General features: G+C 39.7%; 1 protein-coding gene across 1 annotated transcript in view; it reads right to left on the minus strand.

The window, feature by feature from the left end:
• The window catches only part of PIGN (phosphatidylinositol glycan anchor biosynthesis class N), a 92,587-nt gene that overhangs the window by 63,613 nt on the left and 5,229 nt on the right, over window positions 1-23,745 (minus strand). Inside the window, exons 3-8 of the mRNA XM_009816087.2 lie at window positions 23,578-23,676; window positions 18,704-18,810; window positions 12,589-12,713; window positions 11,195-11,325; window positions 6,442-6,558; window positions 1,586-1,626 (exon numbers count right to left, since the gene is read on the minus strand). Of these exons, the coding sequence (XP_009814389.2) occupies window positions 1,586-1,626; window positions 6,442-6,558; window positions 11,195-11,325; window positions 12,589-12,713; window positions 18,704-18,810; window positions 23,578-23,676 (620 nt within the window). The remainder of the gene's footprint in view (window positions 1-1,585; window positions 1,627-6,441; window positions 6,559-11,194; window positions 11,326-12,588; window positions 12,714-18,703; window positions 18,811-23,577; window positions 23,677-23,745) is intronic.

Genomic DNA, 23,745 nt, shown 5'->3' on the forward strand with positions numbered 1-23,745 from the left:
TTTCATAGTTACAGTTTTAAGCAGTACAGTGAATACGCTGCTTTTCACAGCACTCGTTATCCCGTGTTTCCATGGTGCCAATTACTCACCCTCTCCCCTTCAGAGGGAGATTTTGCACTTTTGTGTGTCCAGTCAGCCCTCAAGAAGGCCCCTCAATCTACACCAAGGCTTCTCATAAAATAAGTTACCATTACCTTCTACTTGTGATGATAAACACTGGCTCTCACCAGGTTTATATTTTCTTTTAATATAAAACTATGCACCAAAATTCTTCTTTTCTCCAGCATAAATCTGAAGAAACTACACTGAAGCCACAGGCACTGCTCCAGCCTCAGATCTACTATGCAGAAGGAGACTCCAAACCACTATTTGTAGAGGACAAAGCAGGTGTAACAGTAAGCAGAAGTCCAGCTTGCTATTTTTACCCATAACCCCAGATGTACCACAGAATATTGGACAAAAGCTCTGTCTTTAGGGACTCCGTACCCAGCACAAAGTGACACTCGAGACTTTTCTATACAGCCTCAAAATAACATCCCCATAACTCTTGCCAATCTTGAAAGGAAAACTAATCTCCAATTTTGTACCAGGGCTTTGGTGAAAGCAGCTGATCCAGAACATTCGCAACTTCAACCTTCTAGCGTGTGTTTATTTCCTGTCTTTTAGGAGGTTTAAAGTCTTTTATTTATATATGTGGTTTCACAGGACGGTAAGAAGAAAGAAGCAAGCAAACTTCAGGTGCACACATATACATGCATTATCATCATGATCTAAAAAAGCTTGTCTGATTTGGTATCAAGGGTTAAGTCATCCACTTTTTTTTCTTCCTTTACAAATTGTCTAAATTGCTAAGTGTCTGGGCCATAATCACAGACCCCGTTGAAAAAAAACACAGTTTAACAGTATAGCAAGAATTGGGTTTGATTCAATGATGATCGCAGCTGCTGGGTAAAGTGACAAAATACAGACATTGAAATAGATAGCTCTGAAAAATTACACCGATTGTATGCATAGATAACTTAAGTCTAGCAAAAAGCACACAGCAGACGCTCGCTAACCTGGGAAACATGGTCATGAGACCATGCTTTCTTTGTATTTAGCTGGGCATCTTCATAGGAGATACTGAGGAGGTGTAAGCTCAGCTCCAGAACAGTTTTGAAGTAGAAAGTAGAGGGAAAGCATCACAAATTACTTCTAAAGGTTTGCAAAAGCAAATCCCACTCTGAAAACAAGTTAGATGCTATTCAAGTTACTTTCAGATAATGCACTGAGTTTAAGGAGTACCTGGCATATTCTACTGCACTCTTTCTACAATGGCATATGAACACATAACTAAAAATGGTGTGATAATGCATCTTGAGGAAGAGAAGTTGTACATAGCAGCCACGTGTGTTAACAAGCAATTTAAACTTTTTCGTATTATCTTCAGTATGCGTGCGGTTCCTGCAACTCTAAGTAACACATTCCAGGGAAATGCTACATCAGTGTGATCATTCATTCAAATTCCATCAATCAGTTGAAATCATACAAAACTCATAATTTAAGGTGAAAATTTATGAGCTATTAAATTAGGTATGTTTGATACCTGATTGACATCCAGCCTCTTCAAGTTCTCCAGTTTCCATTCTGCAAGAAATAACAGAGCACATGAACACAGATTTGAAAGGGATAATTCAGCTGACATTTAATGTCTTGTTGCCCTTTTCCATAAAGTGTTGTTACTAAAGAAAATTATAATTCGGCTTTAGGATGCTAGCTCAAGAGGGGTTACAGATGAAACTCAACAGGCAGAAACAACAAGATGCATTCATTTCAGTTCACATTTTCTTTTATCCATCCATATAAATTGCTGCCTGTAATTGTGACCCAGATCACGTGAAGAAAGTCCAAGGTTTTTACTTTTTTTCAGTACAGCATAGAAAGTGATATATTACCTCCTGTGCCAACTAAAAGATTCAAACTCATGTTTAGGAGAATGGCTGTTTAAATCTCTTCAATACTTTTTTTAAAAAGGTTAACCCAAGGTCCCCAATATACTGGTACAGAGTGATACAAACATACTTCATGTCTGCCGTAAGCAATACCGGCCAAGACCAAGCTCAAGGGAAAAGTTCAACAATTTAGCAATCAGAACAACTACAATGAAGGCAGAGACAAAGCCAAATGTACAAGCCCCTAAAGCTGTGGTGCATCATACAAAAAGCTGGTTCAAACCACTATTTTCCTGCTCTCCATTAGCCTCTAAGGAAATAAAGAGGAAATTGCCTGTTTTCTTTGGGGGTGGAGAGTTATTTAACAATGGAGTTTAGCAGGTGGGTTTTTTTTTTTTTGTCTTCTTTTCCTAGTGTTTAAATTGACTCCCCACTACCCACAGCAATAATATGAGCAGGGGAAAAAAAAAAAAACACAACCAAAAAAAACACACAAAAAAGATGACCCACAGGTGGTTTTTTTTTTATTCAAACTTAAAAAAAAATAGATACAGGAAAACACAATAGGGGCTGAAACAGACTTGCTGATACAGTACTTAAAATATTGTCAATAACCTACCTAGAGCAGATCTCAAGTACAGCAGTAAAAGACACTGGGGGCACCTACCCTCAACTTGGGAACCAAACTTAATGTTAGCAACAGGGGCACAGCCTCAGTACACACAGAAAGCTAAACGGGCCAGTCACCGGCCTGCTAACACCGCTTGCTGAAATGGCACTGCAGAAACAGCACAGACAAAAGCAAGAGTCTGCTTAGCACCTCAGACCACTGACAGTGTAGCCACGTTGCCCAAAATTATCCTTTGGGTTTATGTGAAGTAGAAGTTTAAATGCACCAGAAACAGGCATCATGAAGAATACTGGTAAACCATCACTCAAAGGTCTGACTCAACCTTATTTATTTTCTCCAAACAGGCATTCAAATCCTAGACCATACCACCCTTTCTCCATCTTTCGATACACCCTGACTGTGTCAGACCCAAACCTGTCTCAGCTGAAAACGGCCCAAGACAAGAAACATCCACATTTGCAGTATTGCATGTACCAAACTTATTTGCAGCAACTAGTTCATACCACTGCTAACTTCGGGGGTCTGAGTACAGGTCCACTGTTATTTGGTCCCAAGAGAAGCCTGAAGAGCAGCCATGTACCTTAAGAGCAGTGAAACACACAGTTACAGCGAGTTCCCATGGCAACACCGGGGCAGTATTATCAGCCTTAATCATGAATTGTGTGAAACTCACACCAAAATGAACAAATTTGCTTCCTTTTGCTTCCCAGAAAAGGAAATAGGTTTATATTTCTACAGATATAGACTCTCACCCAAATTTCTATTACATAAATGCATTTTTTGTTTTCCTTCAAATAACATTTTCCAATGAAAGATGTTGGAAAACTATCTACACGTGTACAACATGCTTAAGGTAGGAAGAAACTGTAGCTCTGCTAGAGAAACATTTAGCTTTGTCAGGAGCTTTTACATCTCCGCTTCCCCTACTCAGAAATTCCCAAAAGGCACAGAGCTGAAGACATCTGCCTTGGACCGGGAGCCATGAGACACTGAGCCCAGGAGCTGCGGAGGACTGGGACACACCTGCAGACCGGCCAGTCTGGGCTGTACTCCTGGGAGTGAGACGCCTTGGGTGTACGTGCTGCTCACGCTGATTTATGATTCCAGCTCACTCTCTAGGTTTCCATAGTGCTCAGCATAGTTTTCTACCCACTTGAGAGGATTTCTTTTTCTTTATCCTGCGCTGCTTTTACTGCAGCCCGCCGGGCAGTCAGATGAAAACAGTCCAGGCGAAACAGCAGGGAAGCACCAGTTCAAGAAGAGGCTGAGGCTACGTGAACCAAAGGAAATCTCACGTAAAACCTCACAGAAGCAAAAACAGTGAGGGAGTACACTGAGCTCCCTCAGCCACAGCAGGGCAGCTGAGCCCCCTCCAAAACAGGGATGTGTATAGATGAAAACAACCACCCCGAAGTCCTTCTGCTGCAGAAGGCTGTGCCTTCACTTACAAGCCCCTCTGGACTTGCACCCCAAGGCCACCCGGTGGGGCCTGCGCTGAGGAGTCGGAGAGCAGCTCCACGTTGTCTTTCTTTCTGAAGAAAGGTCAAGCCAACAGCCAAATGGGTAATACTACACATCGCCCATAGGATGCATGGCTGCCATCACAAATCTTTCCAAGATGATTGCATGGCCAGGCCTGAGGGAAGGCAGAGCACAGGTGAAGGGACTGACGAGGAGAAGGCTGTCGTCCCAGAGCAGACACCGTGCCCTTCCGGCCATCCAAGGAGCACATTAATCTTTCCGTGACAAACTGGACAGACTAAGTCCTGCCTGTTGGCACCGCCTTTGGGGGTATTGACCCTGGATGGCAATGATGAGAAGAGAGACAATTCACTGAGCTGCCTACAGCCTTCTTGCACTGGACAGAGCATAGTAAGTTTGTCAGCATTAGAAATATTCTGCTGTTTCCATGAACTCTTAACTCAGAGAAATTAGGAAGGATTGTCAATAGATGCAAGAACTTGAACACTGGTGCATGTAATCGCAAATATAATTCAGACACCTGCATATATCAGTGACATAACAGTCTTGAAAATGCTCTCCTCTCCTGCACACAGTATCAGCTGCATTTGTATGGAGCAGGAAAGGCAAATTCAAAGAACTTTTCAAGAGACCTGTTTTAAGCATTTTTTCTTTCATATGTTAGCTTTGTGAAAATACCTGGGATTGTAACTTAAAGGAGTAGCTGAACTGTATTGACCTGTGAAAGCACCAAGTTCCATTTCAACAATTTTTTCTTTACTTTTAAGCTACATAGCCTACTAGAAGCTATAATGTACTACCATAGAGAGAATCGTCACTTTTAAAGAAGATACTTATTACTCAAGTAGAGATTCAAACTCCTAAGATACTCAGAGACACTCAAATCCCCAAAAGAGATTATCCCTGGCAATTAAGAACCTGTAAAGATAGTGTCTAAACAGACCAACAACACGCTTGACAGCTGGAAAGCTGCAGAGCAAGTCCAGAATGAAGGGAGGGGTTTCTAATGTTTGCTTTGGGGTGTTTGGGTTTTTTTGCCTGGTTGTTAGGGTTTTTTGTTGTTGTTTTTTTTTTTTTAAACTATCAGAAGGAAAATATGAAGCAGGCACAGCAGGGTGCAGAAATGTTCCCTCTTTTAAGAAAATACACATTTCTGAACAGATGACGGCCAAAAAAACTTTTCCTATTGTGTACCTGGAAGTCAGTTCAATACTTATCTTTTTTGAAATGCTCTCACACCATTTATATCATTACTTGAAGTCAAACACTGAGGCTTATACTAAAGCTAGTGAGAATCAAGGAAACTGACAGCTGTAAAAATCAACTATTACAGATCAACCCTCAGAGATATCAAGCATCCTTAGAAGTCTAGCAGATCAGCCATCACAGACACCAAAATCCTTTGGTTTTAGTGTTTTCTATTTTCTATTCTATAATTAATTTTTAGTTTTATCAGAGATGTCATGGTTTTATACCACCAGTTAATCACACAGTGAAGTGTTAGCATGGTCTATATCTGAGAAGTCCTGTTCGTTTAATCTGTTATCAAATACCTTCTCAAGAGCAGGATGGGGTTAAAACCTCAGGGCTGATGTCATTTTTGCCCGTTTTCTCTTCTCTCATGTAACTTGACAAACAATCCAATAAAATAGAAAGTCATTACCTCATTGATCACGACTAAAAACCTGAGAGATTCAAGGCATCTTAAGAAATAAAGCAGGCTACAAGAATGGGCCACATGATAGAGGAAGAGCTTGCACAGTTTAACCACGCACAGTTTAACCACACACAGTTCTAGAAATCCATTGATATTTCAGTAAGCCAGTATTTATTACATTATATATTTGAAATATTAAAAATGAATTCTTTTTTAAAAAGTTTACTCTCCTTTTATAAATTACAAAGGGAAAACATAACAGTAAAGAGTCACAGTTTTTCATTGAGAAAGACTGTTTACATTTCCACAACAGCCATAAGGATGCAAGTGAGACAAGACAGCCCCTGAAAAGTCCCCAGGGTTGTACTGTGAAGCTAGAAAAGAGTCTTAAGACATGTCAACTTATCGTGTTTCTGTACAAATAGCTTTTAACCTCTGGAAGTCTTCCCAAGAATTAAGTCTCCTCTAGAACTAAGTTTTAGGAGTATGAATAGCCTCCTGTATCCAAAAGAGAGAGATTCTTCAATTCCATGATTAGAAAAGAAAACTAACTCTGGTATTATCTAACCAATTTTGCAATATCCTCCATAGGCATGCCCTGTCATCTTTTCTTTCCACACCACACAAAGCCAATCATATTTACTGTAATGGAACAGAAGTCAGTGAAGATCAACAGGTGTAATGGTTAAACACCTCCCTTTCCACCAAAATCTTGCACTTAAGTTTTATATTTTACCTACCTTTTAAAAAACTGTCTTCAAAGAATTGGGATGTGACTTTCTGTGGATAATTCACCCCAGCACCCCAAACAATCAGTGGTGTTAAAGTTTCTGAGGGATGACCAGCTCCATGGGACCCTAAGATACACCAAACCAAAAAAAGTGTAAACTTTAAGACACATGGTGTAAAAAACAAACAAAACCTATATATGTGTGCACACATGTACTAAGTTCTTCTTACAGTATACATACTAAAATCCTGGTACAGATAATCTATTCCAGCTTCATAGCTTATTCTTATGCCACTAACAATAAAGGCTAAATTCAAGTTGCAAGTTGGGAAATTACTACCACTTAAGTCAAGCCTATAAAGATATAACTTTGTATATTAAAAAACCCAAACTGTTAACATACAGAAACTAAAGCCAAAGTATTTGAAAGCCTCAAGGTGTAGAGGAGTTACCTGCTCAAAACATGCGCATGTGCCTATCCTGAGCATCCCATAGAAACCAAGGATGGTTGATTTGAGGAAAATTACACATGTGGCCAAAAAAATCATATAGAACTGATCTCTGGTCCCCAAATAAGGATTAGACTTCCATTTCAAAACCAGGAAACAATATGCATTGCAACTGTCATCTTTTCCCCAGTGATACAAGTTCATTTTTAGAATTTTAAAGCCTGGTAGCACACTCCTTAAAAATTGATAAAACATGACTTCCTTCCCTGGGGAAATTAATTCCCTCCAGAGTAACGTAACAGCCGCCAAAAGGAGGAAGCTTTAAAACTATGACGTGTCAACAGCAGCTGCACTGAAGCAGAAGCCACACAAGCTTGAAAGACATGCTGGTCATTGAACTCAGTGGGCGAGGTACCACAGCAGTGAGATAACCCAGTCTCAAAAGAGAATGACATTATTATACAAACTGTATGCCAGTCACTGCATGGTCTACAAGATTATACATTTTCCTTATATTTGCATAGACACACACTCTTCCCTCTGTGTGTGTGTATATATATATATTTTAATAATTACAAAGGACAGAGGCTAACACATTGTTTTGAGCTTGCTTTTTTTTTTTTTTAGAAAAAACAAACCAGAATTGGGAATAGCATTGACTCTATACAATAATTACTATGGCAGAGCTGAAGAACCAGCTTTGCTTTGTTTAAACATCCCTAAGCTTAAGAATGCACAGGTGTGGGAATAAGATTTCCAATGTTCAGAAATCCTTTGGAAGGCACTCTCTGGGCTCAAAAGCAACAACAACCGCTGTTCTTTGCAGAGCATGGGAAAAGAGCGGGTAGACAGAGCGCTTCCTCCATCTTCCAGGCATCAGTTATCTCTTTCTATTGCAGGAGGAAAGTGCAATTTTTGGTGAGATTTCACTTTAGCTGAGCCTCCAGCTCCATCAGCATTTTACTGAGACTCTGCCTCCGTGAATACTTTAAGGCAGATATAGCTGAGAGAAGCAGCTGTATCCACCCTCCCCCTGTTATAAGAACCAAATTTCAGCCTGATCTGAATTATAGGAGGGAGGAAAAAAAATCTAAATTTCAGCTGGGTCAGTTCCCTGTTCCACCTCTCAGCACCCTTCAAACACACGTTTTGAGGGGAAAGGGAGGGAAAGGGTGCTGTTGTTTAGTTTTCTGTTCTCTGGTCCAGCATACCACACAGTGCCAGAATGTGGTGCCAGAATGGTAGCAGGAACAAATGGCCAAGGTGAGGGTGGGTGTGGGACCACCTATGTTGGTGGTCAGAAGTTCCATCTGAGATCAGCTTAAAGCAAAATCATGGAGTCAGACTGAGAAAGCAATTGATTTTATTGGTCTTTGCCAACAACCACGGCTTCTTTGATCATGTCAAGCTCAGAACATGTTCTCTAGCCCTAATAGGTCCCCCCTGCCCTTTTAATTTTTCATTCATTTTAAAACTGCTGCACATCCCATTCTGCAAATAACCACTGAAAGACTGCAGCAGTTGCTGATACTACAAGCTCAAATAAAAAGCTACTGAACAAGCCTTCAGACTGCTGGCTGTGGGCCTAAGCATCATCTCTGGGTTTTCTCTTGGACTCACTAAAGTCAGCTTTAAAGTTATTAACACTTCTGGCAGAAGATCAAGCTGCTTCTTCAAGACAGAAAGAGATGACAGAAAACTATGATAGACCAGTGGTTCTCAAAGCCTGGAAAGTTACTCCTATTGCCTTTTATTCCCCCTTTGTATGGGATCACCCGGCTAAACCTGTTTCGGAACACAAAGGCGAGATGCAGGGAGTTGTGATTCGACTCAGCTTTGTCTCACCTTGACAAATCCTTATCTATGCAGAGACGACCTGGGGGGAGCTGCGGAAACGGCTCAGCCAGGGGTTGTCTGCTGAAACCCGAATGGAGCCTGAATGATCCCTTAACAAACAAAATGCCCTGAGTACCATTCCACCACTATTCAGTAACTTTATGTGCTAGACATCACTAAATTACCACATAGACTAAGGAGCCGAGCCATCAAGGCACCAGAGATAAACATGCGTGCATAAGCCTGCCCCCATCCATCAAATCAGGGAATAAAAACCGTAAGGTTTGGGCAGAAAAATGGGGAGAGTCGCTTTTCCAAGGATACAGCTGGCCTGTAGGAGATTCTTTCCCCCTTGTCCAGGACGCTGTACAAGGTAACTTCCCAGGGATTAAGAGGCCTTACCTGAGAGACAGGGTAAGTGATTAAGAAACATACGTATGGTATTTGGCATGCTTTAAGATTGTGATTAGTGCGATCTTTTTTTTGTAAGGTACTACTATGTAGCGTGCTTGTGAATTGTGTATGTAATTGCAATAGTGCATTCCTCCATTGTATCCATAAAAGAACCTGCAATAGTGGCATATTGGACCTGTGAGTGAAGTTCAAATAAATTGTTAATTTGAACCTGACAGTGAAGTCTTTCTCTCCGTCACACCCTTGAAAGCATCCAGTACATAACGAGAACACGCCAACAGCACACTCTGGCAGCGAGGAAGGCCAAAAGCGCCCCAGGCTGTGCTAACAGAAGCATGGTCCAGGGAAGGGATTATCCTCCTCTACTTGGTACCTGTGAGACAACCTCTAGATATTGGATCCACTTTTGGGCCCCTCTAGCACAGGAAAGACATCGACCATCTGGAATGAGCTCAGTGGGGGGCCCCCGAATTGGTTGGAGAAGCACTTGTCCTGTGACGAGAGGCTGAGGGACTGGGACTTGTTCAGCCTGGACAAGAAATGGCTTTGGGGAGGACGTAACAGAGCATCCTGCCTGTACCCCACTGCGAGGGGGTTTGAGAGAGGATGGAGCCAGGGTCTCACTGTGGTGCATGGTGGGAGGATAAGAGAGAATAGGCATAAGTTGAAATAAGAGAGGTTCAGACTGCAGATAAAGAAAAACTTTTCCCCTCCATGAGGGCGGGCTGCCCAAAGGGGTTGCATAGGCTCCATCCTTTGAGATTTTAAAGGCTCTGCTGGATAAAGCCCAAGCAACTGTGTCTGATCCCAAAGCTGATCCTGCCTTGTGTAGGTGGTTGGAATCTCCTGAGGTCCTTATGATCATCTATCACATATAAAAAAACCCATATATATACACACACACCTCCCTTATAAAAAAATTATTAAATGATTACTTGAAACAGACAAAAAAATATATATGCCAGAATTAAAGTTTTACTGCAAGTGGCAGTCAGCTCAACAGTAAATAATACTCAAACCAGACTATTTTACAAATGAGCAGATGGTAATTAGGCTGATTTTGAATAAATATACGCATATTTTTGTCATCTCTGAGGACAGAAAAAGTCTGCATCCCTTCCATTTAAAAAGTTTAGGATTTCACACACAGAATAAGATGCTGAATTTTGCCAAGACTATGCTTGAAGCATCCTTGGTTCAAAAGTATCACAGTTATGAGTTACAAACACACACAGCATGGGAAAAGAGACTTATCACTTTCATTGGCTGCACACAAGGACAGAAGTGTTCTTAAAATTCTTGAAAAATGAAAAAAGGAAAAAAAATTGTCTAAATGAGTTTACCGCCATAAACTCTTCTTATCTGCCCCTAATCTAGTTACACCAAAACTGCCTCAAGTCATTTGGTCACTGCGGTCATGCCCTTCACAAGTGCCCTCTGTGGGTACCAGCCTGGCCGGCCACCTGCCTCATTCTCCTTCCTGTACTCTCAGCTGCCCCACCTAGTCTCCAGCACCAACCTCCTCTAGAAAAATCACACAGCAGTCTCATCCTTTCTGCTGTGCCTAAAAGGCCAATATAAGCAAAAAGATCTCCCCCCCAAAGTTTTTCACCAGCTCCTGGACAGATTTGCCACCTTTTCCAGGTGCTTCGGAGCACCAAAGTGAAAACTATATCTCCCACATGGGCTGGAACAAGACCAACTTTGCTGTTGGTAGCCAAATAATACAATCTTCTCCTGCTTGAGCTAGTTTTCTGCAGGGAAGCTCTGACAGAGGTGGTATTCAGGTCTTTTTATCCCTACTAGCAGCCACTAAGGGAGTTAAGCTTTACCGTATTAATTTTCTTTTTTTCTGTTCGGATATGCAACTCAGCTGTCACAGGGCAGATGAAGGCCCCTGCAGCAAATTAACCATTTCCTAATTTGCATGGGTTTCATATACAAGCAACACTTAGGATATCTCATCAAAGCAGGGGGTCCAAAGCTTCTGATGGGACAGAGCTCTAACTGCACTCCAGATACTCACCCATAAACTCAGCTGACTCAACATATAAAAACACTCACCCCAATCTGTCATTCCATGGTCAGAAGTTAAAATAAATGCAGTTTTTCCATCATTTCCATAGAAATCGTCAATCATCAAAGCTATTTCTTTTATACCCTCATCAACTTTTTTAATATTCTCCTTGTATTCCCTAGAAAAATAAGAAAAAAATGTTGTTAGATTCAAGGTGGCTCTCACACTTGGTATAAAGCAAGTTATCTATAGTCATAATGGCCAGCCCTTTGACTACAGACAGTTTTATCCTCTACAGAACCTCAAGCTAACAAAGGTATCCTAGATGTAATATCTCTCCTCCTCTAAGTCTTACGTGAGATACCAAATTGTCACAGCACATTTTGAAGGTTCCTGAATCTACAGTCTCAAATGGATATTTATTTATATTTCAAATCTGACCTGTCTTTGATTGAAGACTATAATTTAACCACCCACACCTATCAGGCAAGTTAAGGAGAATGACAAAACTAAGAAACTGTGGAAAACTCAAACGCCTTAAACTGTAAGTTTCAAAAATTACTTTAAGCCAGTAACTAAATAGCAAAGAAAGATCTCGCCATGCAGGGACTGTTTCGAGATGATTCACTGATGAGCACAGATCCCAGAGTTTCGTGGAATAGAGGCTAAACCAAAGATTTGTATACTTTTAGAAAAGTGACCATGACTAACTTTCAGCCAACTAATTTTCTATTTGTTGCTGTTGCTAAAGTCAGTTTTAAAACTCTACCTTCAAAAAATCGTAACAAAAAGAATGAGACATACAGCAAGTATGAACTTTGGAATGATGTAGGAAAACAGAGCAAGGATTTTGAAAGTATGCAAGGATCAAGAGAAAGACATAATATCCTACATTCAAAGCATGTGAGGAAATGAAAAGAAAGTTTTCAAATAACACACTTCAAGATGAATTGGTGATCGGTACTGTTAACCTAAACTCTTCTCTTTATTCAAGTGCCCTAAGGAAAGCTAAAACATAATGTTGGAATTTGCAGCCATTATTCCTGAGCTTACTGTTGTCTGTAAATTCAACCATACCATTTCAGCCATGGGGAATCTGAGAACTGCTTCCTTTTTACATTTAAAACTGCGATTTCCTACATATCCTCTAGATTATGTGTTGACTATAACCAAGACTATCTGCTAAAAATCAGACTTGAGTACAGGAGTATAACCAGGCACACTGTATATAGCAAAAATCTGTCACTTCTACAGAGGAGACCTTAAAAACAAAAAAACCCCAGAAAATTTGGAGCATAAGTAATCATGGTGACATATATGACCTATTGTAGAAACCCTCAAGACTACAAGTCTGGTTTCAGGCTTGATAAATAGCACTGCCAAAAAAGTTACTGTATGCATTTAAAACTGGTAAGAAAGATATGCTTCATCTCTCAATTACCTTGAATTTGGCCGATGAGCATGTCCATTTGTGTCTATGCCTAGCAAATGCAGGAACAGAATCACTTTCTCTTCATTCAGTGCAGAGAACAACGTTTGATTACTTCTGGAAGAATTAAAGAAGCTCTGTATGGAATAAGCCATTAAGATATTAATCTGAGTACAATGGAAAAAGATGATAGACAGCCTATTAAAACTAAAATGCAGCTCTTTTCATGTCAAAATACTAGTAGTTACTAGAGTTACAACAGAGAAAAATTAATTACTTCCCAATTTACTTCTTCAAGGATAACTACCATCAGTATAGTCAGTCCAAAGTTTCAGCTTATCTAAAGGAACGCTCCTCAAGTTGAGGGGTCGTCTTTGTTGGGTTTTTTTTTGTTTTTGTTTTGGGTTTTTTTTAGGCAGAAATACCAGATAACTGCATATCATCCATTCTTTGCCTCCTGTATAAATCACAACCATAAACCATTCCTGAGCACCACTTATGGCTTTACATTTCCATTGATTTATCGATTTCAAGCTGGAAGCAAAGGTGTCAAATACTCTTGGCTTTGGAAAGAGGTTCCGCAAGATTGAGATACTAAGCTACAACTTCTTTGCAGAAACTAAATTAAAACAGAACAAAACAAGACACACTTTGCAAGTACATGAACTACAGAACATACATCTGCCTTGTACATGTCCTATTTAAGCACCCCTGAGGCAGATGCCAGGGGGGGATTTTCCCCTCAGATTGAATGAGTCTTGACATGGCTATTCTGTGTTAGACCAGTCATATTACAGCAATGCAAAATGCAGGCAGACAGCTATTCCAACATGATCTCCTTAGTAACAGCACTGCCCAAGGAAACCAAGTTGGGTAGGGTCTTTAGGTCAAAGAGCATCCAGAGTACCTTTCAGTACACTAATATAAAGGAAAGTGTCTGCGTTTCATGCAAGAGTCCAGGGAAAATGCTGGTAGACCCAGTGAACCATTTCTGCCACCAAAGGACAGAGCAGATCACCACACACCTGTGAGAGTGGTGGAGCTCTTAAAAAAACTAAAGCTCATACCTTATGTAAATGAAAGTCACTGTACCCAGACAAAGACCAAACTGGCAGCAGGAGTATCATAGTAAGCTGTGTCAGGAAACCATGGCAGTATGCAATTCCACCCTTTTTTTCTCCCTGAGTATACACAAACCCGCATGGACTAATATTTGCACGCTCTCAACTTCAGCTCTTGTCCAAACAAAATCATGACCAAAGTCCAGAGATATTTTAAAGAAAGATACAAGAACAAAATCCAATCACATTCAATAGCAATATAATTATTTTTATGGAGATTTCCATTTCCCACAGGGGCCCATCCACCTGCACATATTTGACTGAAGAAGCCTTCCAGACCACACCAGTAATTTGCAGGATACAGTATAATTCTGTTTTCTTATTTTTAATTAAATAAAAGGAAACAACATATCAAAACAGACAAACAGGAAACGCCCCAAATTAAATCCTAAAATGTAGATCAATATTAGAAGACGGGTGTTTTTCTATCACAGACTGATTAAGCAAAAGAAACCGTTGCAAGGATGGCAAGGCCTGAGCTTCTCCTCTCCCACCAGACGAGTCCCCATGACGTACCAAAACCACCCCACTCCCCCAGCCCCAGCCACCTCGTAACGCAAAGCAGCAGCAGCCAGAAGAGCTTACCCAATCTCTTGCTAATTAAGAACACGACAACAAAAGGAAGATGAGTGTAACCTAAGTAGTAGCATCTTTTCCCAGAGCAAATAGCAAACTTTATCTCATGGAACATTTTTAAATGCTTTACTGAAAAAAAAAAAAAGAAAAAAAAAGGCAGCTCACCACAAGGAGTCATCCTAGGTTGACAAAGGTGGTGAGCTGGTATCAGGACACCAAACAGTAGGGGCAAAGACCACTTCACCTTGCTCTGGAGGTTACTGAACTGTTTGCCCAGCACTATCCTTGTATCTCCTTGTAGCCTGCTAAAGGCCTTTTCTTTTTGGTACTCAGTATTCACAAAACTTGAGACCTACTGCCACTCAACACTAGTTTCCAAGGCACCATTATATGTTAACTATATCTTTCAGTCTCAGTTTTTTTTGTTTCCCTTTTATTTGCTCTGTTCAGTCATACTACCTCCTTGTATATTTAAGCCGAATGCCACCAAGAAGTTTCAGGGATGGGAGTAAACAACAAAGTGGCTGAGTGAACTCAAGTTTCTCCAGTCTCAAGAAAAGGCAGCTAAGGAGAGATCTCATTACTGTCTACAACCGCCTACTGGGACGATGAAGAGAAGATTGAGCCAGACTGCTCAGAGGACCTTTGTGATGGGTCAATGGAAAACTCACAATTTGAAATGTGGGAAATTCCAGTAAGATAGAGAGACTTTTAAAATTTATTTTTTAAACCATAACTGTAACCAGATATTGGAATAGGTGCTCAAGAGGTTGTTGAATTTCTGCCCTTGAAGATGCTCAAAACTTGACTGGGTAAGGCCTGAGCAGCCTGTTCTAACTGGCCCTCCTTCACACAGGGAGTTGGACTCGATGACCACTACAGCTTTCTTCCAACTTTCTTTTTCTATGATTCTGGCAGCTTTTCTATGATACTCTGGCAATTAACAACACATAATGCCCTGGCTACAATGGATATGCAATTTAGTAAGATCAGCAATAAGTTTCCCACTAAAACATTCACAGTAAACTTTAAAGTTAATTATAATGTAATACTAATAAAAATATTACAAGAGAAGTTTGGTTACAACTATATGAAATCTTTTAGTATCATCTCTCTCCTCAGATAGGAGAAAGCAAAGAATAAAAAAGACTACCTAGAAGGTCTAGCAAATACATGATTTATTGATGTCTGAACAAAATAGGGACTCCACAGATGTTTAACATAAGTTGTTGGGGACCGTTTGTTCCCCCTGAGCCCTCCACAGAAGCATGACCTTTTAATAGAGCTGATAAACTGTTGCTGATAAACATGTTGCTGCATGGATGTACAGGGAGAAAGAGACCAAACAAACTTTCTCCTTTCACAAAGCTCCTTCATACATAAATCCAGGACAACTTAATTAAATTGGCTGATTAAAGCTGTGCACGCTGACTCGTGCTGATGTGAGTTTAAATAGTCATGCCAGTTTTTAGATGTAAAATAAATGTACAAAGGCAGGATAAATATATATATATCAGTTTATATCAGTTGAGCATGCTCATGCACAAGACTCCTACACATTGTACTGCTAGTTAGAGCAGAGCTATCTGTATTGAAATCCACTGGCAGAAATCAACATCAGGTCATGGCACTGTGTGCAGAGCTTCAAAGTTTAACATCATTCAGCGCTGGACTCCAGACCCTACCCTGCACAGAAGGGACAGTCTGAAGGCTTAGTCTGTCCTGCTTCCAACAGAAAGGGGCCAAAGGAAGACTGAAGTACTGTGTTGAAAATGAGAAAAGAAAAAAATAAAGAAAAGGAAATGTTTGCCATCTGCACCTACATGCCTATTTAAGTCAGAAGACATCAACTGAATACCTTGAGCATATCCTACCCTATGGTTGTAATAAATTGTGGTTAGACCATTACTGGGACTCATCTCCGAGACTACTTGAGTTCCTGGAATTTTAATCATTTTACCCAAGAGTTCAATCTTACAAAACCATTTTTCACAAAATACTTAAAAACCCCAGAAATGCATTAAAAAGACCATTTTTTTTTCCTAGAAAAAACCTAGAATCCTAGTATTTTGCTCCCTAATTTTTCTTTAGTGCAGACTCAAACTACAATCTATGTAAATGTTATTTAACTGAGAATTATTGGGCCATATGACACTAAATTACACTCAGTCCCTTAATTATTTTGAAGGCATCTAAAAAAAACAAACCCAGAAAAACCCATAGTTAGTCAATCAACTCCATACCCATTTGGATCTCCAAGCCACTCCCAAGCTAAAAACACACTAAAATTACACACTAAAAAAGTTTTAACCCAGCAGCAGATAAAAACTCCACCCAGTCTAGTTTATACTCAGTTTTCTCTGTCCCAAGAAAGGGCTAGGATCACCTTGTACCACGAGTAGACATGACAGGAACTATCAAGTATCATACACTTTTTCCTCCACTCATGATTTAAGCAATCTGCCTCTGATCCATACAAAGAAAAACTAGTCAGAGTTTCACATCTCCTGGCCAAATGAGTTATTGTTAGCGCTTTTTAAGAGAACAAGCAACTTCAGGGTGCTAGCACTAGTAGTCCAAACATTAAGTAGCCATTTGCCATTTTATCCCCATCTTTTCTGGGGCAGAGAAAGCCACAAGTGGCCCTTGTGATGCTTGGGACCTGCTGACTACACAGTAGAGAGGGAGTACACATTAGTGTCTTTTAATTCCTAAAGATGCAGACACCCAGGGACCACCTTGCCTAACATACAGTTAAATGACATGTTGTTAAATAGTTGAGAGAAAAATCAAAGGAAAAAAAAATTGTAGGTAAAGTGGAATTTAGATTTCAGCAAATTGTCTTTGTTACTTTATATATAATTTCACAAGCATAGCTGAGAGCATTTGAGTTATAACAGCAGAGTGACCTCAGTTTCAGTCAGCCTCAAGTTCCATGCTTCTGAAGTGGAATTACTGATGTGTAATTCAAGAGATGATTAATGGAATGAGTTTTTACACCAGTCCATCAAATACTATCCATTCACAGTATGAAATATAGATGGGCAAAATAAGTCTTTAAAACAATGGTGCTGGTTCCAAGAAAAAAAGTCATCAGTAATGACATATATATTAAACGTATCATTATAGTTTGAAAGAAGAAATGCTGTTAGGTGTTTTGAAGCAAAAGAAAGGTAGTACCCCTCTCACAAACCTGTGCAGCTCTAAATGACAGCAGGGTGCCACTTTAAGACAACACCTATTCAAGTGTAATTGACAGCCTAATTTGATTTGTATTATTCATATGCATTACAACACTCAACCTGGCACAAGTGCACATTCAGGGAGAGGATGGCAGTTAGTAAAAACATCTTTTCACCTGCAAACTCAGAAAAGCACTTCCTTTGAAAATTAGCAAACTATAATGTGCTTTTCCACCCTATGTCACTGTTTTAGGAAGCCAAGGGTGGGACTGCCTTATACAGATGCTGATTTGGTTTATTGATTTATTTGGTTTTATTTTTGGTTTGATTTGATTTATGCTGGTTAGCTAATGTTAATGCATACAGCCCAGAGATCCTGTGGAAGAAGTTGTAAGTCTTAAACTCCATTAACATTGTTATGAGATCCAGAAAGTAACTCACCTAATTGCTCCACTGATACAGATATTTACACACCAATACCCACTAGCAGCATTTCTTAATCCAGAACAAGTGAGGTAGGATAGAATAACATGAATATAGGAATTAATAAATAATCAGAAACTATGAGCCTTGAACTATTAATACTTACAGTGACAGTGTCAGAGAAAACAACAGTCATGAATGAGCACTGACCCAAGTCAGCTGAGCAGAGCACCACGTGAACAAGTTATACTGCTTCAGGGCCTAAGCTGCCTACCCGCCCCCCCCCAAACTAACCATGACTCCTCCAGCATTCACAGCATAGCATGAACCACAGTAGATAATCACAAGCCAGCTACATGCATCAGAATAAGCCACACTGTATAATTACAGTGGGTACAAGCCTGACAAAAAGTAAGTCAATAATATTGTCCATTTCTTTCTCATAATGAAGACTTACCATTTCTGCCATGTCATAATATTTGTTATAAAATCCTTAACTAATCACATTCAAGATTTTAAAGGGTCTGTAGTTTTCTAAGATGGGTTTCAGATTATATGCAAATTTAAGACAAAGAAAAGCCAAGAATGTTTTTAAAGAGTACTTTTCTAAGCGTTAGGTTTTTTTATTAGCACTGAATGACAAATACTTCCTCTAAGCTTCCATTACACTAGTCATTCAAGCAACTTTTACTTATGACCCCAAGTGGCAGGTCTTTCAAAAATTTGTTACTTTCCAGTTCTATGATAAAGTCAACATTCTATGATAAAGTTAACATACAACTATGCTTTTTATACACAGGTAGCATAAAAAGATTCTCTGCCTACCTTAACATGATCAAAAACCCACATGTCAAGCTTGGCTGCATCTTGTGCTCCGAAGTCTTCACTTTCTGCCGTGTAACAAAATGTATAAACATGGTCTCCAGTAGCACCTGCGAAAACAATACAGATCGAATAGGAGACAGAAAAGTTTTCTTCCTTTTCTCATAGTCAAAAATACGTGAGTGTTAATGCATAGGAGTAGAAACCTATCAAGAATGACAATCCTGAGAGAAGTCAAAGAAGTTTTCTCTTAATTTTAAACTGTCCCCTAATTTACAATTTTTGAAGCCTGGATACCATTTTAACTCATTAGCTTATCAGCATCTCAGAGGAATGAGGAGCAATGTTATCCAGCATGCTCAGTTGAGTAAATAAAGTACAGAAAAGCAGATAGGAGTAGAACAAATCCCAGTTAAAGCAAATTAAACAGAATTTAGTTTTGAAACAAGGAATTTCATTGAGAAACTTCTAACAGAGAAAGCTACACATTAAGAACCTTGTTTGAACACATGTGGTTTTGGGGGGAGTTTATTTAGGAAAATGTACTTAGCTTTTGGTTGTTAAACTAAATCATACAAGACAATGCCCTATCAATGAAGCTTTTTCACAGGAAAACATCACATATAAGGAAGACAACAGGAGGGATGTAACTTAATTACTGTACATCAATTCTAGGGGGCAATGCAGTATTGAAAGCCAAGTGGACAATTTCTGAAAGACAATATTCAAAGTCTGCATCTTTAAAACATGGATTCAAAATGTAAAAGGGAGAACTACTGGACTATGTTCAGGCATAAAGTACAACATGAGGGCCACTGATGCGATAAAACAGCATCTGGACAAGGCAATTTCATTCTGTACTCACTGTCAAGAGAGCAAAGCAGAGAAAGGGGAGAAAAAAAGATGAAGACTTAGAAGAAAGTAAACTTCTTAAGTCCTGGAAAGATCTGAAGTTAGGTGGGTTTAATGAAATAATTCAGTCAATGGCTGAGCTGTTACAGCTTGGGGTTGCTATTTCTACTGTGACTATGTAAACTCCCAGAGGGGAAAATGTTCTTCAATCAGTTGATGGTCAGAGAGAATATAACCGATTTGCTGGATGTCACAATTATATAATGCAGTTTTGTAAGCTTCCGGGCTTGTGAATGAACTAACATTCGAGTACAAGGGAGCTGTTTAACCAAGATTATGTCCAAACCCACACAAGGGATGCAGGTATTTTAGGCCAGGAAGACGAAAGCTGGCACAGATTTTCTGGTGCAGCTTCCCCCTGCTCCCCAGGAGATGTTACTACTACTTATAACCCAGAACACTCACTGCAGTTCTCACACTCTGAAAGAAAAGGAAGAAAATACTCCCAGGCATTAAAAAGTGAATTCAGGAGTTCCAACTGGTGGATAAATGAGTTCAAAAGAAGAAATAAGCCCTGGCCATCGCTGTCGGGATGACTGATGGTCTAAGAGTGTAGAGTGCTGTACTGTTTTTCTGCAGTGTCACATCAAACCTGAGAAAAGCTGTCTTTAAGAGGTGCCACACCAAAGAAGCCAAATGAAAGCCTGTAGTTTGCAGACCGGGCAAAGGAACACATCTACTACTTACCCATTTCTAATTTCTACCAGAGCAAAAAAAAAATACCACCCAACCCCTCATTGCTATAAAAAGAAACAGTGGCAAAATGAAGCTATATTAGGAAAGTTTTGGAGTGCCTGCACAGCTTATGAAATAATTGATTTTTTTTTTAAATAAGAAAACTTACTATGCAAAATGTTACAAAATATTATTTTATTTCTGTCATTTGAGAGGTGGCAGGCAACAGTATGCCCAATACTTTCTTTAAGTCTGGGGATGAGGAAGCAAAGATGGGATAGAGAAGTAGAAGGAAGCCAGGGCTGCAAACGTCCTCTAGAAGCGAACACAGAGCTCTACTGGGTTCGGTGCTGCCATTACACTAAGGGAAATAACTGGAGGTGCCAGGAACTCCCACACCAGATACACCCTATTCCTATTGCAGACTTGTCTGGCACATCATCTTGCCCTCAGCATCAATATTCAAATATTAGGATCAGGGATCAAGTTATCACCCTCTTACAATAAGATTTACATCCTGTGGAAAGCAAAGCTCTCAGTCTGCTTGTGGGGCAGGTCCTGTGTCTGACAAGCCTTTCACGGGTCAGAGCCCAGACCAGCAGGAGACTTTTGCTAGCAATTTTTGCAGGCACAAAAGAAGGGAAAAAAGAATGAAGGCACAAGGACAGCCAGACACTAAGCTGACAGAGTGCAAGCATCAGAGAGAGCTGTTAAGCACAGCCAGGTGAGGAATGCGAGAAATTCTGCATTTTTCTTGGTGTGCGGTAGGAACAAGGAACTAGAAGAGGAGACCGAGAAGTCTGTCTGTCCAGAATAACCCTGACAAAAGTTTGTCCCAGTTGTCCCCATGGTCTTGATAATACCCTTCTTCATACTCAAGCTAAACAATGATCCTAGCCTTGCTGCTAGTTTCCAAGAGAGAGGGAACCTGTGGAACAAATGGCAATCTGGGTGCAAAGGACTAACATCTGCTTCCCTTAACAGAAGCAACACCCTCAGCTCCTTTTTCAGAGTGGCATTTAATATTCTGTATTATACTCCAATCTAGACCATGACAAAACAGTAGAGAACTGGACTGTTCAAGTCAAACCTTAAACTCTGGCAAGTCTAGAAGAAAACCTCAAAATTTTAAGGAGCATTCTGGAAATAAAATAGGCATTTTTAAAGTACATTACTTTCAAATAATTTCAAGGTCATAATGTAAAAATATCATAGAAAATAAGGTTAAACTTAGCACACTGAATTTGTGTAGCTTAAGTAATTTTAACTATTAGAAACTAACACCTTCTAATCCTGCTTAAGATGTAAGCAAATCGCACACCAGTTCCAAAGGTACTTCGGACATTTTCTCAGACTAAACCACTAATCACAGAGTCATTAAGCCTTCAACAAATTTAGATTACATGCATATCTATTTTGATATTGAAAGAGATCTGTGAGCATTTTATTTACCTTCTCAATAGAATCCTCAACCATTTCATTGAAATATTTATTTTATGACAGGAAAAGGACCTGAAGAACATAGACAATAACAGAGAACAAAGGGTTTTTCCCTCCTTCCCAAAAACCAGCAGTCATTATATACTCTTTATGCATCATCCAATGAAAGCAGTGAAACAGTTAATAAAATTCTGAACATTTTGGCATGATGAAATACACACAAGAAGAGTTCTGTGACCTCACTAATTTACAACACAGAAAGAGGGAGAGAAATTACACTATAGTCCCCTATCTCCTTTTTGGCTTTTTTGTAAAAGTAAAGTTCAACAACAAACACTTGATTCCATTCCATTCTGTATTATAAAACTTCTATTTGGAAACGCTGTGTTATAAAATCCTTTCTGTTTTATAAAACTTCTCTTTGGAAGAAGGGGAAATACGTTTTTCTACTCAAAGTTCATCTGCCTTCCTATCATGAGAAACTATGATTCATTTTCCCACACAGCATCTACTTCTCAGATAGGTTTAGTGCAGCACTGTTTCTCTATTTTGGGGGATTTCCCTCCCCCTGCAAAAGAAAGCTCCATTGTTGATGCCACTCAGAACAAGCCATATTGAGACACACAGCGACAGTATTTTATTACCCTTGCACATCCCTCCAGATAACATCAAAGCTGCTTCCAAGTCCCCTGCTTATCTTCTTACTCAAACAAAACTACTAGAAGGACAGGGCTCTGGGAAATTCTTGAATTCCCCAAATATTTTCCCAAGAATGTATCTCCAAAGATGTAAATAATCTGTGTAAGGGCAGTGTACTACCTTTCCCCTCTCCCCAGCCACCATCACAATATTCCCAAACACAAGCTGTAATCTGAGGTCATGGGAAATTATCAGGAGATATTTTTACAGTTTACCATAAACTTACGAGGATCAAGCAAAGAACACAAAAGAGGTGTGTGTGTGGGGAATATCAGGAGGAGAGGGGGAAGAGACTGGATTTCAGAAAGAGTTCAAGAATCATCATGAGAAGTATGATGTCTAAACCAGAATTAGATTCCACTCCTATCATGCCTATCACATTTCCTGATTTGTCAATGCCAATACTTAGAACAGAACAGCAGCATTTGCCCCTAACTTGTCCCCTTTTCACTTCAGTGTTTTATTCTGAGATTATGCGAAAGAGTGTATATGTCCTCATTCTTCCAAGAACAAAATGAAATTAAATTTGGAGACCCTTTAAATGTTTGAAGTGTTGCTCAGCAATCTCTGCATGCTCAAAGACCAACTGCACTGGGCTGACAAGACTTTAACACACTGCACGCCATGGGGAAAAGACCTCAGCTTCAGGAATAGTACCAGGCAGTTCCTACTTACATATTGTTCTTCCCTTTACACATTATTGTTCTGGAGTAGAAGTAGGATAACCCATAATAAACTACTTCTCCAGCTCAGACACTCAAAAAGCATTACTGCAGTTCTATCACCTGACTCACTGGGAGCTGCATACAGAGCAAGAAAAACCCCAGTGCAGGCTTGCAAACAAAAGCTTTAAACCTCAACCAAAGAAAAAACATTAGGTCCTTTTAACTAAGGGTATGTTTCCTTTAGTACGCTGATAGAATTAGGTAAGGCCTATTTAAATGGATGAGTAATAAATAGGGATATCCTCTTTAAAAGCTTGCTTCTTTTTCTCCACCCAGTCTTGAATTCACAAACTAGAAATCAGGTATACACAAATATACAAACTGGAAGTACTTCATTCACCTTCTTCTCTAACTCAAAAATTGTAAATGTCTCTATTTTACTACCTGATAACTATGTGTTAAAGATTCGCAAAATTTCAACCTTACCTTTTGCAAACATTGGCAAAATATCTGGGCTTCCCCAGCTCCAAGTATATTTACTTTCGTTGAAAAGAGAGTCAAATTCCACTGGATTCTCCTTCCATCCTGTTAAACAAACATACCTGGATTTAAACAGGGTTGCCAGAAGATCTCATTGACTGCTAAGATTGATAG

The sequence above is a fragment of the Gavia stellata genome, chromosome 3 (assembly GCF_030936135.1).
Source record: "Gavia stellata isolate bGavSte3 chromosome 3, bGavSte3.hap2, whole genome shotgun sequence".
Classification (NCBI taxonomy): Eukaryota; Metazoa; Chordata; class Aves; order Gaviiformes; family Gaviidae; genus Gavia; species Gavia stellata.